The sequence below is a fragment of the Moschus berezovskii genome, chromosome 4 (assembly GCF_049115385.1).
Source record: "Moschus berezovskii isolate FMDL1 chromosome 4, NW_MosBer_1.0, whole genome shotgun sequence".
NCBI classification, from domain to species: domain Eukaryota; kingdom Metazoa; phylum Chordata; class Mammalia; order Artiodactyla; family Moschidae; genus Moschus; species Moschus berezovskii.
This window is the reverse complement of record NC_142463.1, coordinates 92,166,662-92,183,700: the sequence shown is the minus strand read 5'-3', so window position 1 is coordinate 92,183,700 and position 17,039 is coordinate 92,166,662. Positions and strand designations below refer to the sequence as shown.

General features: G+C 54.9%; 2 protein-coding genes across 6 annotated transcripts; both read left to right on the top strand.

Moving 5' to 3' along the window:
* The first annotated feature begins 2,059 nt into the window (after positions 1 to 2,059).
* On the top strand, positions 2,060 to 8,244 carry PPM1J (protein phosphatase, Mg2+/Mn2+ dependent 1J). 3 transcript variants are annotated; one of them, XM_088835584.1, is made up of 11 exons: positions 2,257 to 2,399; positions 3,689 to 3,812; positions 3,981 to 4,095; positions 4,553 to 4,840; positions 5,130 to 5,242; positions 5,515 to 5,599; positions 6,369 to 6,487; positions 6,694 to 6,757; positions 6,913 to 7,020; positions 7,137 to 7,288; positions 7,432 to 8,240. In XM_088835584.1, the coding sequence occupies exons 1-11, from the start codon at positions 2,393 to 2,395 to the stop codon at positions 7,577 to 7,579; spliced, it is 1,323 nt and encodes a 440-aa protein (XP_088691710.1). In that variant the 5' UTR covers positions 2,257 to 2,392; the 3' UTR covers positions 7,580 to 8,240. The 3 variants fall into 3 exon arrangements, with proteins under 3 accessions (XP_088691709.1, XP_055259615.1, XP_088691710.1); XM_088835583.1 differs by lacking the exon at positions 3,689 to 3,812 and having other exon boundaries at positions 2,060 to 2,399; positions 7,137 to 7,232; positions 7,432 to 8,244; XM_055403640.2 differs by lacking the exon at positions 3,689 to 3,812 and having other exon boundaries at positions 2,060 to 2,399; positions 7,432 to 8,237.
* Positions 8,245 to 10,386: 2,142 nt separating this feature from the next.
* RHOC (ras homolog family member C) lies at positions 10,387 to 16,883 on the top strand. 3 transcript variants are annotated; one of them, XM_088835586.1, is made up of 5 exons: positions 10,387 to 10,640; positions 13,946 to 14,188; positions 14,835 to 14,955; positions 15,284 to 15,414; positions 16,257 to 16,883. In XM_088835586.1, exons 2-5 carry the CDS (start codon positions 14,033 to 14,035, stop codon positions 16,428 to 16,430), a joined length of 582 nt encoding a protein of 193 aa, XP_088691712.1. In that variant the 5' UTR covers positions 10,387 to 10,640; positions 13,946 to 14,032; the 3' UTR covers positions 16,431 to 16,883. The 3 variants fall into 3 exon arrangements, with proteins under 3 accessions (XP_088691712.1, XP_055258370.1, XP_055258371.1); XM_055402395.2 differs by having other exon boundaries at positions 10,390 to 10,640; positions 14,025 to 14,188; XM_055402396.2 differs by lacking the exon at positions 10,387 to 10,640 and adding an exon at positions 11,063 to 11,205 and having other exon boundaries at positions 14,025 to 14,188.
* Positions 16,884 to 17,039: the final 156 nt, after the last annotated feature.

Sequence of the window (17,039 nt, the reverse complement as noted above, 5' to 3'; positions counted from 1 at the left end):
TGGTGACCTTCTCACCAGGTTCTGGGGCAGTCTGAGGATGGAGGAGGTGTGATGATGCCAGGAATAGGTGATGAGAGATTCAGGGAGAGGAGATCCTTAGGATTTGGGTATGGTCAGAGGGCTGTTCTGAAGCCCAAGGAAATGGTTGACATCCCTGTTGATCATCTGGTGCTGGAACTAGGTCTTTGGGCCCTGGCTCTGTAGCCCACTTGCAGTCACATCATGATGGATGCTGTGAAGAGCAGGAATTACAGAACTGAGGGGGAAAAAAGGAATTACGGAGCCGAGTGACACAGAGAAGTGGTAAGCAAACTGTCCCAGAAACACTGAATAATAAAAATAGCCAGGATGTTGTATTTTTTTCTTCTGTCTTTAGCTTGCTGTGGCTGTTTATGTCATTTATCTGTGAGCTCGTTTCAGTTTTTCTCAAACAGGAGGGAAATATCCTTAGCAGCAGCAAGTCCTTATGTCCATCTGCCTCGCCGCTCTGTGCCTTTGGGTCTGACTTTTGCTTTTTCTTTTCTTGTGACTTCTTTTTTCTTTCTCTCTGCCCAGGGTGTAGGTGTAACTATAGAAGTCTATCAACCTGAATGACCTTTGTGAGATTTTTATTTGGAAGCTACCAGGAAAGTCACCCCTTCTGGGGCTATAGGCTAGCCAGGAACAGAGTAGTGGTCAGGAAGCACCCACCTGACAGAGTCCAGAGGTGGAATACCCATCCTGAACTGGGTGCCAGTGATCTCTGAGGACTACCCTAACTTGCATTAGGATCTTAAGGGCCTTGTCCCCATTTGAACCATGCATGGGGAAGGAGGTGTCTCTGGAAGCCCAATCAATTCCCAGGCTTAGGGACCATAGCTCTTTCAGCAGCCCGTCAGTACCGCCCTCCCCTCTCAGGTAGGCACGTAGCCTGGCCTCTGTCTCCCCCCGGTGGCAGTCACAGAAGTTGTTCACCTGGATTGCTCTCAGTCTCTGTGTTAAGAGGGTGGGAGAGAAGGAACCCCCACTCTTCCGCTCTTCACCTACCTCTTCTTAACCCTTCTTCTCTCATCTAGATAAATCAGCTTGATTCTTAAGATAGTATCAGTTTAGGTGGTTGGGAAATGGACACGGGCATAAATTTCACACGGGGTTGTTGACTTCCTGGAACAAGTCATGTAAAATAACAGGAGTGTCCATACCTGCCTCATCCATAAAAAGAACATAACAAAAACCTACCTTGCAGGGTTGGTGTGCAGTGTAAAGGGCCTGAAGTATAGAAAGCGCTTTGCAGAGGGACCATTATGTAGTTAGTCCTCAATAAATGGTAGTCGTTGTTATCCTAGGGCTTCCCTGGTGGCTCAGAGAATTCTTCTGTGGTCAATTCAGTTCAGCTCAGTCGCTCAGTCGTGTCCGACTCTTAAGGTTTAAATATGGAAATATGGGAGGAAATTGGGTCCTGAAAAAAAAGTGGAGTGGCAACCGCTCTGACGGATCTAGAGGTGGTCTTCACCGGGAACAGTGCCTCTAGATATCCAGGAACTTACCCAGCTCCCCAGTTCAGGATGACTGGCTCCAGCCTGCCTTGTTACCACCTCCACAGCACCCCAGCAACGGTTCGCTCGCCCTCATGCTCACTCTGGCAGCCCCAGCCAGAGGTGTTATCACACCAGAGCTTCACACCCGGCGGTCGCTGAAGGAAGTCATCAGTTCCATCATCCTCTGGGCAGGCTGGCCACAACGAACCGAGGTCGGGGAGACACCACCTTCCCGTCACAATGGGGAAGTTCTAGCTGATGTCTAACCTAGATCTAGGCTGAAGTAAGATTTCCTTCTCTCTGTTCCCTCCCTACAACAGCAGACCCTTCTTCCCCTAAAAAACGGAGGCGGGAGAAGCCGGAACCGGGAGGGGCAGAGGCCACTAGCCCGCGGGGCCGGTCCGGGAGCCGGGAAGTTTTGCGGGGGACCTGCCTGGAGGCGGGGAGCCAAAGGAGGGACCGAACGGACCGGAGCGAGCACCGCCCCTCGCGAGCCCTAGGGGGCGGGGCCTGCTCTGGGGCGGGGCCACGGCCGAGGGCGGGGCAGGGAGGCAGCATGCTAAGCCGGGTGCGCTCGGCCGTGGCGCACCTGGTGAGCTCTGGGGGCGCCCCGCCTTCGCGCCCCAAGTCGCCAGACCTGCCCAACGCGACCTCGGCGCCACCCGCTGCCCCTCCACAAGCTCCTAGGAGCCCTCCGGCCAGGGCTGGGAGCGGGGGTGCGGCGCCAGCGAGGACAGTAGAGGCTCGAGCGAGCTTCTCCCGACCGACTTTTCTGCAGCTGAGCCCCGGGGGGCTGCGACGAGCCGACGACCACGCTGGCCGGGCTGTGCAAAGCCCTCCGGACACCGGCCGTCGCCTGCCTTGGAGCACGGGCTATGCCGAGTGAGCGCCCCCGGGGGCCCCCTAACCAGGATGGGGCTCCCCCTCCCAACCTCGGCATCCCGGGCCCTGGGATGCATCCCTCTCGCCGCGCTCGGTGCCAGGGGGCTCCCTTTTCCCAGGACCTTTGCTTTCCCTGGACTTCGGGCCGCACCCGCTCCCAGCCCTTTCTCAAGTCGGGTGCAGCTTTTTCTCAGGATCTTCTATTCTAGCTCGCTGACTGTCCTCACCCGCGCCGCTTCAGAACCTTGTGCTCTCCCAGAGCCGGGAGGGTGAAGGGCCCGTGAACGATGAGTTGGCCAGTTCTCAGTCGCGGCCCCGTAGTTTAGTGGCCGAGAGAGGGGAGGTGTCAAGGGCCGGGGGTCCTTTGTAACATAGGAGATGGCAGCTGGAAAAATTCCTTGGGCTTCCCGACCCCAGCGCCCCAGTTCTCTGTCCCTCTTACCGTTCCCCTCCCCCTCCACACCCAGAAATAGCCCGCGACACCAGGCTGCCGCCGGCTTTCCCAGGGGCGGGAGGTGGGGGGTGCGCCCGGGGGAAACGGGAGGGCCCCCTTGAACACCCTTTGTTGGGTGGACTTGCCCTGGCCAGGCAAGTAAGTGGACCCTCGGGCCAGAGCGGTCAGAGTGCCGGGAGCAGCCGGCTTGCTCCAAGGCCGCCTGGGTTTTGTTTGTCTGTATGCCATGAGGGATCTTAGTTCCCTGACCAGGGATCCGGGACCGGCAGTGAAGGCACCTAACCACCGGCCCGCCAGGGAATTCCCATAGTGCCCGTGGATTTTTAATGCATCTGCTGGGAAAGCAGAGCACTTAGGAAGCTGAGGGTGCAGAGGGGCTGAGGGTGGTGGCTGGTGGACCTGTGGCCCACTGTCAGCTCCTTTAACTTCCTATTTGGAAAGAGTTTGGGGTTGTGTGGCTCCAGCACAGTCCATGGGGTCTTCTACTCCTACCCTATTTCAATTCCTCTTTCCTGATATGGGCTGGAACACTTACTCATTGCCAAAGCAGCAGAAACTGGGACTTCCATGTTGAGACGCCAAGCTTCCACCACAGGGTGCTCAGGTTCCATCCCTGGTTGGGAAACTAAGACCCCACAAGTGGTCAAAATACAAAAACAAAAAAACAAAGCAGCAGAAACTTTCACTGGATGATTTTAGGGTAAAGGTGGGTGTGCTCATGAGGGTAGGGTGGGGACTTGTGGACAGGGCACTAGAACAGTTTGGGGGGAGGCACACCAGGGTGGATGTAGGATCTTGGCAAGCCAGGAATTAAACCCCCTCCCCTTCATCCAAGCCCTCCCCCAGTGGCACCATCAGGATGTCCCCTTAGCCAGAAGTGGGAGAACTGAGGCGGGAAAGTGCTGCTGTGGCTGTGGCTTTTCTAGAAGGTGGTGGAGCCTAACACCCAGACTGTACTTGTGAGTTTGCCCTGCCTCCCTTCTCCTCCTCCCTCTGGCCTGGTTCCCAGTGGCTGTGACCTTTCTTAGCTTGGCCAGCAGGCCAGAGAGGGTATGTGTGTCTAAGGTGGGAGTTATTCCAGGACCTGGCCTGGTATCCAACCTGATGTGGTCACTCTGGCCTGATAGGGTCATCAACGCTGGCAAGAGCCGGCACAATGAGGACCAGGCTTGCTGTGAAGTGGTGTATGTGGAAGGCCGGAGGAGTGTTTCAGGGGCACCTAGGGAGCCTAGCCAAGGCCAGGTAAGCCCCCCACCCCCTTTCCTAGCCTCCAGAGACACAGGAGCCACCTCTCCCCAGGGATTCTAGGCATTTAGTTTTCATCTGAGCCACGCAATACCTCCTAAATGACTAGCTTTCTGCCTTATGGCACAGAACCTTTATCTGGCATTGCTCAGTTAGATTCTACCATGTCAGTATGAATATTTAGTTTTCCATTTAAAATGTAAATGCTCATTTATTTATTGATGATTTAAGTAATTACCATTGCTTATGTTTGCATCTTTATCCTTGTTTGACTCTTTTGATACTTTGCTTTTAGAAACATTGTAGGCCCTTGGTGAATGAATGAATAAATCTAATTTGCCTTTAATACTAAACTCTGACTTCCTTTCTGATGTTTATATGGATGCCCAGAGTCTTGCTTTTCTCCCTGCATAACACACACACACTCACTCACCTCCAACTTTTCTTTCCCCAGGGACTCTGCTTCTACTACTGGGGTCTGTTTGATGGGCATGCAGGGGGCGGTGCTGCTGAAATGGCCTCTAGGCTTCTGCATCGCCACATTCGGGAGCAGCTGAAAGACCTGGTAGAGATACTCCAGGACCCCTTACCGCCTCCCCTCTGCCTCCCATCCACCCCGGGGACTCCAGGTTCCTGTGATTCCTCTCAGTTGGTTGGTCCTCAGTCCTGCTGGTCTTCACAGAAGGAAGTGACTCATGAGAGCCTGGTAGTGGGTGCCATTGAGAATGCCTTCCAGCTCATGGTAAGTGGGTGGCCCAGGCCAAGGGCCTTCCAGGCAGACACTCTGGTCAACTATGTATAGGAGTCAGGTGGCCTGAGGAGGTGACTCTGAGAACCCATAACAGCTTCGAAAACCTGAGCAGAACTTGGTTCAGAGGCGGGGAAGGAGGGTGTGTTATACAGATGTCTTCCCTAGTCTCCACCAGTGTGGCTTGCCTGGGCTGGTTTATTTCTGCAGATGTGGGCTGGGTGGCTGTGTGTATTGAATCTTTTCTTCATGCACCCTGCTTTGACCCTTCCTCATATGGCAGGATGAGCAGATGGCCCGGGAGCGGCGTGGCCACCAAGTGGAAGGGGGCTGCTGTGCACTGGTTGTGGTCTACTTGCTAGGCAAGGTGTACGTGGCCAACGCAGGTGACAGCAGGTATGGGGTGGGAGCTTTTAAAAAGGCTGTGGGTGGGTGGGTCAACTTTCTGGGATGGAGGAATAGAAGAGAATGAAGTGGTGGGTGTTAAAAATCAAAGACTAGACGGGGTCAGGAGGGATCACAGACGCAAGGAATGGCTTGAAGTAACTATGAGGGGGAAAAAAACGAGGTCTGGGTGAGGGACTCTGAGGGCGGGCCTTGATTTTTGGAATTCTTCATGTGAGGGGGCTGAAGAGAGCCAAGTCCAAACTTTTTCTTTCTCTGGGCAGAGCCATCATTGTCCGGAATGGTGAAATCATTCCAATGTCCCGGGAGTTCACCCCGGAGACTGAGCGCCAGCGTCTTCAGCTGCTTGTAAGTAAGAACCAAACCCTCTGCTCCCATTCCTTGTGGAATCTTGTGCCACCAGGTCCCAAGGACTCTCCCACCCTCACCACACAGACAGAAGGCTCCTTACTGGAGCTTACTGGGAAGGCCCCTTCACAGACTATGAAGTGCAGGGCTGGGCTGGTGTGGAGGACACAACAGGAAGGCACATGGGCTGCCCCAAAGCTCCCGCTGTGGCCCCCACTGCGGAAGGAAGTGCAGTCAGAGGTGGGGAAAGGAAAGAGCAAAGGCCCCTAAGGAACAGGATGGCCTGGTGCCTTAAAGCAATGGCTTAGGAGCTGGGCCGCCAAGGATCAAGTCCTGGTTTCAGTACTTTGCTAACTGTGTGATCTTCGACAACTCCCTTAGCTTCTCCATGCATCAGGAGTTCCTACCTTAAAGGCTGTTGTGAGGATTAAATGAGTTAATATATGTTAATATGAGAACAGTGCATGTTACAGAATAAACTCCACTTAAAGTAAAAAGTGTTAGTCGTTCAGTCATGTCCAACTCTTTGGGACCCCATGGACTGTAGCCCATCAGGCTCTTCTCTCCATGGGATTCTCCAGGCAAGACTACTGGAGTGGGTTGCCATTTCCTTCTCCAGGGGATCTTCCTGACCCAGGGATTGAACCCAGGTCTCCCGCCTGAATGCCACTTAAGGGTCTGCTATAATTAGCATCATCTGTACACCAGGATGTCCTGTAAACCTAATGCACCCTGGCCCTCTGCTCTCTCTGGTCACTCCCAACCCCAGGGCTTCCTGAAACCAGAGCTGCTGGGTGGTGAATTCACCCACCTCGAGTTCCCCCGCAGAGTTCAGCCTAAGGAGCTGGGGCAGAGGATGCTGTACCGGGACCAGAACATGACTGGCTGGTAACACTTCCCTCAGAGCTGGGGCCCATTTCCATGGCAACACAACCAGTCCCTGGCCAGCAGCAAGGTGGAAGCTGGAGGTCGGGCTAGGCTTGGAGTTGGGGGTGTGTGTGCCCCTTCTTAAGGGGTTTGTATAAGGGGTGTGGCTCCTAGGGGAGAGGGGCTTTGATGCCTGGGTGATGCCTCCTCTACTCCCCCCTCCCCAGGGCCTACAAAAAGATCGAGCTGGAGGATCTCAGGTTTCCTCTGGTCTGTGGGGAGGGCAAAAAGGTAAACTCCATGGTAGAGGTGGGAGAGGGCAGGAGGACCCACCACAACTTGTCTAGGGAGGTGGAGGTTCTACCTGAGGGTAGGGGTGGAGAGGGTCCACGGTCCCAGAGACTCGGGAGAGGGCTAGAGCAGTACCCCCTCCTCATTTTCTTTAGGCTCGAGTGATGGCCACCATTGGGGTGACCCGGGGCTTGGGAGACCACAACCTCAGGGTCTGCAGTTCTACCCTGCCCATCAAGCCCTTCCTCTCTTGTTTCCCTGAGGTGAGCTGCACGGGAGCCTCCTTAGCCATACCCTCCCTCCTCTGGGGGTCTTGAGCTAGCTTTTACCCGAGGCTGCTTTATCCCCAAGCTCCCTCTGCACCCTCTTTCCCCACCAGGTGCGAGTGTATGACCTGACGCAGTACGAGCACTGCCCAGATGACGTGCTAGTCCTGGGAACAGATGGGCTGTGGGATGTCACCAGTGACTGTGAGGTAGCTGCCACTGTGGACAGGGTGCTGTCAGCCTATGAGCCCAATGACCCCAGCAGGTAGGGGTTGTATGGTGGCCAGGGGATGACGATGGGGAAGGAAGGGACAAAGGGAAGCAACGCTGGGGGACCCACATGAGGTCTGTGTACCCATCTGCCCGCAGACATGTTGGTACATGAATGTGCACATGTACTCCTGGCAGGTACACAGCTCTGGCCCAAGCTCTGGTCCTGGGGGCCCGGGGCACACCCCGGGACCGTGGTTGGCGTCTCCCCAACAACAAGCTGGGTTCCGGGGATGACATCTCGGTCTTCGTCATCCCCCTGGGAGGGCCAGGCAGTTACTCCTGAGAGGCTCAAGCCCTGAACCGCCCACCACCATCCCAGCCTCTCCATGCTTATGCCTCTCCCAACCCAAATTCTGAAGTTGTTTCCCTGACCTTCTTTAGTGGCAACTTAACTGAAGAAGGGGTGCCAGTTAGATCTAAAGTTATAGCTCTTGGCAAATAAACCAGATGAATAAAGATGTGTGTCTTTATTTACTTTGACTTAAAACTGAAAGGTAAGGAAAATCTCTTTGGGGTGGTGGAAAGAATGCCAGAAGAGCCCTAAAAATGTAATGTTCCTAGGCTCTTTCTTCTGCTCGTCCCACTTCATACACTTGCATCCTGTTCTGTGGCTTCATCCTAGAGCTGGCATCTTCCAAGGCACCCTTTCCAGTCCAGACTTTTCCTGAGCCTTAGACCTACATATCCCAGTGGTCTTCCAAACATCCCCTAGATATCCCACGAGCACTTCAACTCAACATTCCTCCAAATGAATCCATCATTTCTCCCACAAACACATCCTTCTCCTGGCTCTGTCTCAGGGGGCACCAGCTCAGCTACTCAAATTAGAATTCTTGGAGCTGATCACCTTTGGTTTCTCTTTCTCCCTCATCAAGCTAATCAATCATAAAGTATTGATGATTGAATATTTAAAAACATATTTCTATTAGGTGGCCCAGTGGTAAAGAATCCACCTGCCAATACAGGAGACACAAGAGATGTGGGTTCCATCCCTGGGTCTGATCCCTGGGTCAAGAAACGCCCCTGGAGAAGGAAGGAAATGGCAACCCCCTCCGGTATTCTTGCCTGGGAAATCCCATGGACAGAGGAGCCTGACGGGCTACACTCCATGGAGTTGCAGAGTCAGATATGACTGAATGACTGAGCACACACACACAAAGTCACTACTGTAGTCCTTCAGTATATAAGCCTCCTAACTCATCTGCTGATTTTATTTCCAAGCCACTTCCCTGTTTACCCAGTAAAGATTCCACACAGCAGCCAAGGAGCCGTTTCCACCATGTGAATCTAAGTTGGTGATTCCTCTGAGAGAGCACTTTAGTGGCTCCTTACTGCACCTAGACCAAAACTGACACTCAGCTCTAGATGGGGCCACTGCGTCCTTCTCCAGTCCTGTCTTTCTCCACCACCACCCTCTTGGGATTTCCACAACTCTGTGGGTCCAGAGTAGCTCCAGCACGTTTAAAACCAATGCATCACTGCAACTTGAACACTGCTGTTCTTCCACAGCCCATGCATGCCTGCACTACAGTGCTCGCCTCTTGTACTGTAACTCTCTATATGAGGACCTGGCACAGAGTGAAGTAGCAGGGGGTTGAAAGTCCTGCTGTTTGGGTCCTGGTGCCAAATCCAACCAAGACGTCTGCCATCTCTCTGAGCCTCAACTTGCTTTTTGGAAAAATGGGCATTACAGTACTACCTCACGAGGTAGTTCATAAAGTAGTTCAAGGATGCATAGCCTAGTCTGTGTAATAAGGGTTCAATAACTATTACCTATCTTTAATTTGTCTGTATTCTGAATTTAGATTGCAAGTTCTTTGAAGATAGAAACTGATCTGAACTGAGTACATAGCTAGGTCGGTTGAGCCACTTAAGAGGATTGGGACCAAACTGCTGTGTACCTCAGTTTCCTCATTTAGCAAATGTGTGGGTTGCTTGTCAGATTTTTAAAGTCTGTATAACTTCTAACATTCATTCATTCAGCAAATATTTGTTGAAAACCTATTATGTGCCACACATTGTGCCAGCAAGTGCGAAGGGACAGATTGAAGGATGACAGTGGGCAGCAGGGAGAGAGACCAGCTTTGGAGCCAGACAGGCCTGACTCTGAGATTTTGCTCTGCCATGTACATATGGCAAAATTTGGACAAGTCACTGAACTTCCTGAGCCTCAGTTTCCTTACACGTAAAAGGGGATGTGTATACTTAACCCAAAACTCTGTGATGACTATTAAAAGCTATGCAGTGTACTCTGCACAAACGAATAAAATGTAAGTAAATTTCCTCATCCTCCATTCACTTCCTCATGTACCTTTCAGGGAAAAAGATACATGTGTTGGTAAATACCCAACACACAAGTCAGACCAGGCTAGGTGTCCCTGTGCTATGTGTGTGCTGTGCTCTGTCCTGCTGGCTCTTTGTGACCCCATGGACTGTAGCCCACCAGACTCCTCTGTCCATGGGATTTCCCCAGGCAAGAATACTACATTGGGTTACCATTTCCTCCTTCAGGGGATCTTCCTGACCCAGGGATCGAACCGGCCTCTCCTGCCTGTGTCTCCTGCATTGGCAGGCGAATTCTTTATCACTTGAGCCACCTGGGAGGCCCCTAGAGCACCTGGGAGGTGTCCCTAGAGGCGCAGAAATACGACACTGCGGGTGGGAACTGAATTCTTAGATGGGGAATCCAGAAAGATTTCCAAGAATGCCCTTTGAAGGATGGGGAGGAGTTGGAAATTCCGGGTAGGGGGACGGAAGGGAATTGAAAGGTTTAACCAAGTGCCCCTGAATCTCAAAGGTTCTGAAAGGTCTCCGAGGCTGGGGGATGATGGTGGGCTGTACTTACTGCGCAACGATTCTAAGAGGGTGGGGATTTTCCGCAGCCCCTTCCTACGGCGTCCCCGAAGCCGCCTTTCGCAGTCCCGCCTCCCACGGGACACCACCCAGGTGGTGCAGGCGCGGGTGGCCGCTCAGCCGCGGGAGGGCAGCAGCGGCCCTTTCCTGACCCCACCCCGGGCGCCTCTCAACTTGCCCGACGCCGGTCCGCCCGTAAGAGCTGGAAGGTGGCGCTGAAGCAGAGTCCTCCCGGGTCCAGTTCGCCCACCCGGGCCGCCCGCTCCTCCGCAGTCCAGGAAGCTCCGGGACCCCGGGGGCCAGCGCCGGGCTACCCGCGGGGGCCGGGGGCGGGGGCCGCGGGCGGGCGGAGCCAAGGGCCGCCCGGCCCGCCCCTCCCGGCCGGTCGCCCCTCCCCGCCGCGGCGCTGGAGGAGGGCGGGGCGGCGGGGCCGCTCGGGTCAGTCTTTGCCTCCAGCACCCGCAGCGCAGCTGGAAGTGGTGGAGCGGAAGGTACCCCGGGTTGGGGCTGTGGGCGGCCGGGTCCTGGGCATTGGTCCCCGGCAGAGCACTTTCCCTTTTCTCCGCTTGGCTGGAGCTCTGGGCGCCGGCTGGGGAGGGGCTTTGGCCCGAGCGCGGGCCCCTTCCCTCCCCTGGTACGCGGCGTCTGGGCGGCGCGGGGATCCGGACGGCTCGGCCCCTCCCTGCCCTCCTGGGCTACCGTGAGGGGCGTCGGGAGTTGTCCCGCAGGGCCTCTCGCCTCTCGGTGTCCGCGTCGAAGTCCGTTCCCTTCTCCCGGCTTCCCAGAACCTGCTCGGCAGGGCGAGGAGGAGAGGGGGCAACTTGGGGTCTCCGCGAGGGATCCCGCGCAGATGCCCAGATCCCAGGTCTGGCGGCCCGCGGTGGACCTTGGCTGGGGAGTGAGTTGGGGCCCGAGTCTGGCTTGAGGTGGGAATTCCCCGCCCAGCCAGGCCTGTGAAGTGGCAGGAATAAGGGTGGGGTGTGACGCGGGGGCTGCCACTGCTCCGGGGGTCTGGACCTCGCCCAGGATGGTTTCTGGAGCCGGCCTGGAGTGGAGGTACGGGAAATTGGGAAGGATCCAAGCCGTGTGTGTGTGTATGTGTATGTATCTGTTCCTTCCTTCACACTCCCCAACCTGGCTAAAGAGTATCCTGGGGGTTTGGCCTGGGGGACCCGAGACCAAGTCACTTCTGGTTTTCAAGTCGAGGAGGAGGTATCTGATTTCTTTCCTAGACACCAGGGGTGGTCATCAGGGTACATCAGGCCCAGGTTCATCTGGGAAACTTGAGAATGATTGAGGAGCCGTTTTATCCCAGGGAAGGCCCCAGGAGTTCGACTCATACCAGGTCCTGTGGGGTTTGTTTGTCCCTCTTGGAGTCAGTGGGGCAGTTCCTCAGGGGTTGCCTCTCATAGGGAGCTGTTGTCCTTGCTGTCTTGGCCTTGGGCCTGATGGCCTGGCCTGGGTCTAGGATTCCTCTGAGCCTGAAGGGAAAGTCTTAATTGAGCTGGGGGAGGGTGTGCTGCAGATCATTCCAGCATGCCCCTGCCCTGGAGTTCTGGCCTCTGACCCGCACCATCTGGTGCTACCTAAACTGCCCTGCTGGGGTGGGAGAGGGCAATGGCAAACTCAGAGCTAGGCAACTGGTATTCACCCTGATGGTGAATGCCCTCCATCTGTCCATCAACGCTGCCTGTCCCAGGTTGGGGGTACCACAGCCTGTTTTCCCTCAGTTCGACCAATGGACTTGTGGGAATGTGAGAGGGAGTTGGTCACTTGGGTAGAATCTTTAGGAGACTCCCTTTTCTGAAGGATGGTTTCCATTTGTGAGGAAATCAGCTGGCAGGGTGAATACCTTCTTGCTTGCCTTTTGGGGTATCAGAGAGCCCCTGTTGTGGTGTTAAGAGAGTGGCCGTGCGCTCAGCTCCTATAAATTCCGTCTGATTCACATCCGCTTCCCCTCATCGCAGTGTTGTGCATGCATGTGTGGAGGGGAGGGAGGCCACCCGGGATCCCACTGTTGAAGAGAACTTGCCTTGGGCTGTAATATTCGCTTCCAAAAAGGCAGACCAGGGCTGGGCTGTGAGGTGGTGGTGGTGGTGTGTGGGGAGTGAGGGAGCTCAGCCTAGTTTGACAGGATGTGGGACTGAGAGAAAAAGCCAGGTTTGGGGCAGAGATCAGGTTACCGTCCCCTTCTTTCTTAACCACTCCCTGTGTGGCTGGCGCTGGAATTGGCCTTCATTTGTCTCCCTTTTGGAGTTCCTCCCAGCGCCGGCTCCAGCTCCCGCTCCTCCCCACAGCCTCGACTTCATCTCAGGCCTGAAGCCCGCCCTCTCTTCCTCCCAGGCTGGGGGCCTGGGACCTCCAGCCGGCTGGAGGTCAGCTTCTCTCCCCAGGGAAGGAGGAAGTGAGGCTCAGCTTCAGGGGCAAAAAGAGGCTGGCAAGGTGTGATGAACTGTGCAGCTGCCCTTTGCTGTGTGTTGGGGGCGGGGGACACATGGAAACCCCGGGAAGCTGACTCCTGGCCCTGAGTCACAGGGAGGGGTGGGCAGGGCCTCAGGGTGAGCTGGACAGAGGGGAGGAAGGGGCCGTCCCAGGGAGTGGGTGGAGGTGATTCCCTAGTGGATTATTCTCAGTCGCTCTGCTGTGGTAGATGTGTGTCCCTACAGTGTGGTCATTGTCCCCTGCCTGGGGCTGAGTGACCCAGTGTCGCTGCCAGGCCCAGGAGGAAGGGGGGAGGCAGGCAGCTTGCCCAAGTGTGGGCTGTGGGCACTGCCTGGACTGAGCCTCCTTTGTGTGACGCGGGGCCCTGGGGACTGGGATGGGGTGGGCCAGGGAAGCTGGCTGGCCGCTGCTGCTGCCCTCTGTCTGGGTTCCCCCTGCTCTGCTCTCCTGCCCACCTCTGGGGTGATAGCATAGAAAAGCAACAGACTCTAGTCACACAGCCCTACTCTGAGTGCCTTCCCTGCCATGACTCCGAATTCCTCTTAGCCTCCATGAATCTCACTTTCCTAGTTTGTCAAAATGGGAAGCTCACTACCTTCCAGGCTTCTGGGGACAGAGGGAGTGATTTTTGTCAAAATGTCCACCATAGAACCTGGCACCTGTTGTTTGGTCGCTAAGATGTATTCGACTGTTTTGCGACCCCATGGACTATAGCCCACCAGGCTCCTCTTTCTACTCCTACCTCTGGAGTAGGTAGCCACTTCCTTCTCCAGGGGATCTTCCTGACCCAGGGATCGAACACGAGTCTCCTGCATTGCAGGCAGATTCTTCACCACTGAACCACCTGGGAAGCCCTACCTGGCATCTAGGGTATGATGAATAATCTTTCCTTACCCACCCGTATCAGTTGAACTCTTCATTTTTCAGTAGGCAGACTTGATTTATGCCGAGTGAGGGACAATGTGTTCTAGATTGGACCTTTGTAATTATTAATCTTAAGTATTGAAATCCTGGTAACAAATAAGTCTGACTTGAAACTCTGATATGTAGAATAGATAAAAACTGGCTTTTCTGGAGACACCCCTGGTCCCTGAGCACCCTTCAAGGTGTTCAGGGGCCCACAGTTGGTGAGTGGATTAGATTAGAACTCCTGCTTTCCTGGCTCCCAAGTGGGTGGTTCTTCTTGTGTATTCTACTTGTGTATTCTAACCCATGGGGGAGACCTGTCCCTGACCTTGAGATTAGGAATTTCAAGCTCAGTTGCCTGAACAATTGGTTCTTGGCAAGAACATGCCTGAGCAAGCTTCTTTCCTTTCCTTCCTCCCCTCCTTTTGTTGGATGCCTCGGTTTCCAGAGAGGACTTGGGGGCCCCAGAGAAGTGTTTTTGGATTCACTGGCTTTTCCCAACATCCCTGCTGCCTCTTTCCTGCCAGCCCTGGCCATGGCTGCCATCCGAAAGAAGCTGGTGATTGTGGGGGATGGGGCCTGTGGGAAGACCTGCCTCCTCATCGTCTTCAGCAAGGATCAGTTCCCAGAGGTCTACGTCCCTACCGTCTTTGAGAACTACATTGCTGACATAGAGGTGGACGGCAAGCAGGTAAAGGCAGACAGCCTCCTTCCTGCCTCACCGTGGAGCCCGCCCGCTGCCCTCACTTAGGGACCTAGAATGTCTGTCCTTACCACCTGCTCATGTCCTGGTTTTACTCTCCCTGCTGGAACCAGTGAAAGTTAGGAAGTGAAGTTGCAGTCTTAGAAAATCCGGATAACCTGTTTTTTTTTTAACACACTGGCTCTGTAATCGGTCCAGTTCCTTTGCCTCTGGGCTTCAGTTCAGTTCAGTCCAGTCGCTCAGTCGTGTCGGACTCTCCGCGATCCCATGAATCACAGCACGCCAGGCCTCCCTGTCCATCACCAACTCCCGGGGTTCACTCAAACTCATAGTTCCCCCAAATGTAAAATGGGGAAATGGTATGGTCTTCTTCAGAGGGTTCTTATGAAGGTTAAGTAAAATAGTGGTGCTCACAATGGCAACTCAAACTGCACAAAGATCAGTTTGTCAGGATTTAAAAGACTCACCTTATGTTGTGTGACAAGGATGAGCGCTGTCCCTGGCACACAGTAGGTGCTCAGTAGGTAGATGCTTAGTGAACCTGAGGGACGGTGATTTCAGAGAGGGCCTCTGGGCGGCGAGGCTGTGTGCAGCTGGGCCCTCAGGCTCGCTGAGCGCCGGCCCTGTGTGTCAGGTGGAGCTGGCTCTGTGGGACACGGCGGGGCAGGAAGACTACGATCGCCTGCGGCCGCTCTCCTACCCGGACACTGACGTCATTCTCATGTGCTTCTCCATCGACAGCCCCGACAGTCTGGGTGAGGGCGTTGGAAGGAGGGGACCGAGAACCTCTTGGAGCCAACCAGAGGGAGCTCTTGCCTGGGCTCCTCTCAGTCATCTTCAGAGGCTGTGGGGGTGGGTACTGGGGAGCCCCTTTAGCCTCCGTGGTAACTCCAGCCCTCGGAGGACTTGGGAACATGTGTACTGTGATGGGGTGGGGTTTTGAGCTGTGAAAGGGACTCCCATGCTGAAGAGCCTCTAAGACTCGGCCATGGGGAAGACAGGACTTGGGGGGAGCCTTCTAGCCTAAGTGGAGGCACAAACTTAGGTTTGTCTGTTGCCCACTGTTGGGACATGTCTATGCAGAAAACATTCCTGAGAAGTGGACTCCGGAAGTGAAGCACTTCTGCCCCAACGTGCCCATCATCCTGGTGGGGAATAAGAAGGACCTGAGGCAAGATGAGCACACCCGGAGAGAGCTGGCCAAGATGAAGCAGGTGGGTGCCCCTGCCAGGCTGGAGCTCTTGGGGAGGAAGGCACCCTCTGGGGGCTGGTAAAGGAGCCTCCCTCCTACTGACTCCATGTTAGAGGTGATGGTGGGGTCCACTTCCTATTCCCTTGCATCTGCATCTTGGTGAGAGAACCAGTGATATTTGATTAAAGTGACGTGGACAAAGTGACTTGTCTAAGGTCACTTGGCATTTTGTCTGTTGTCCGCTGTTTGGCATTGGGGCTATTAAGATGAGTAAGCGGACCGCCGCCCTCAGGGAACTGGGTTCCTACAATAGATGTTTTGCCTGGGGTCTCCTGGGTTCACATCAGGGGTGAGCTGATGTGGACAGTGGGATGGGGAGAGTGTTGGAAGACTGAGGGAGCTGGCTAACTTGTGCGCCTAGAAGTGGCTTTCCAGCCATAGGATGAGTTAATTAGGGAGAGCTGCCGGGATAGGAATATGGACAATAGAATGAAAAGAATACTTTGAGGATGATTATGGCAAGATTTTAAACTGGGGACAGATACGGTCAGCATGTTAGGAAAATGATTCTGGTAGCCGTAGAGGATGGATTGGAAGAAGGTGAGAATGGAGGCAGGGAGGTGAGTCAGGAGGCCGTAGATCTGCATTCAGTCAAGAGAAGGGAGTACCGTGGGACAAAGGGCTGGCTGATAAAATTTTGAAGGTAAACATGAGTCTTGGGTCTCTTGCTTAGAAGCTGCCTGTGGTGGCTAAGGCTTGGGTGCTTTGAGGGAAGGGGGCTGGAGTAATTATTTGTTCTAGTTATACAGATGAGGTGCACCTAACCAGCAGCTTCCTCTGACCACTGTCTGTCTACCCTTCCAGGAACCTGTTCGATCTGAGGAAGGCCGGGACATGGCGAACCGGATCAGTGCCTTTGGCTACCTTGAGTGCTCAGCCAAGACCAAGGAGGGGGTGCGGGAGGTATTTGAGATGGCCACTAGGGCCGGCCTCCAGGTCCGCAAGAATAAGCGCCGGAGGGGCTGCCCCATTCTCTGAGATTCCCCAAGACCTCCCCTCCTTCCTTCAGGGGGTTGCAGAAACTCCCTCTGCCTCCTGTGACCCCACCCCATCAGCGATCCTTGCTGAAGGTTCCCTTTCCCAATTCCCTCCTGCCCAGGACTGCATTGAGTTTCCCCAGCCCTGACAGTGGTGGCCGTAGGCACGCCCCCTCCCACCAGCACCCTGGGATCAGAGGGGTACGTCCTGCCCCTCAGAGCACAGCCCCTCCTCCTGTTGCCTCCGTCCTGGGGTGGGGCCCTTCATCCCTTTGGCCTTCCCTTGAGGATCATCACACCAGCACTTTATACACTTCCTGCTCACAACAGATCTGGGGCAGGGGACTTGGCGGGTATAACCGAGTCCCAGGCCTCTGGTGTTTCTGCTTTGGGCAGGAGCCTTGTCTCTGGCTATTCTTGGTGTGGGGCATAAATAAAGGCCACAGGCTCCAAAGTGTGTGTGTGGCTTCCTGTCTTTCTCTTCAGGTCCCTGTCTTAGCTGTGAGCCTGGAGTCCCATCTCCGAGGTGCTCACCGGGGGCCAGCCCCAGGACTCCCGGCCGGCAGGGTGGAGTCTTGGAGAAAAGGATGAGGTCATTCCTGGCTCTGGG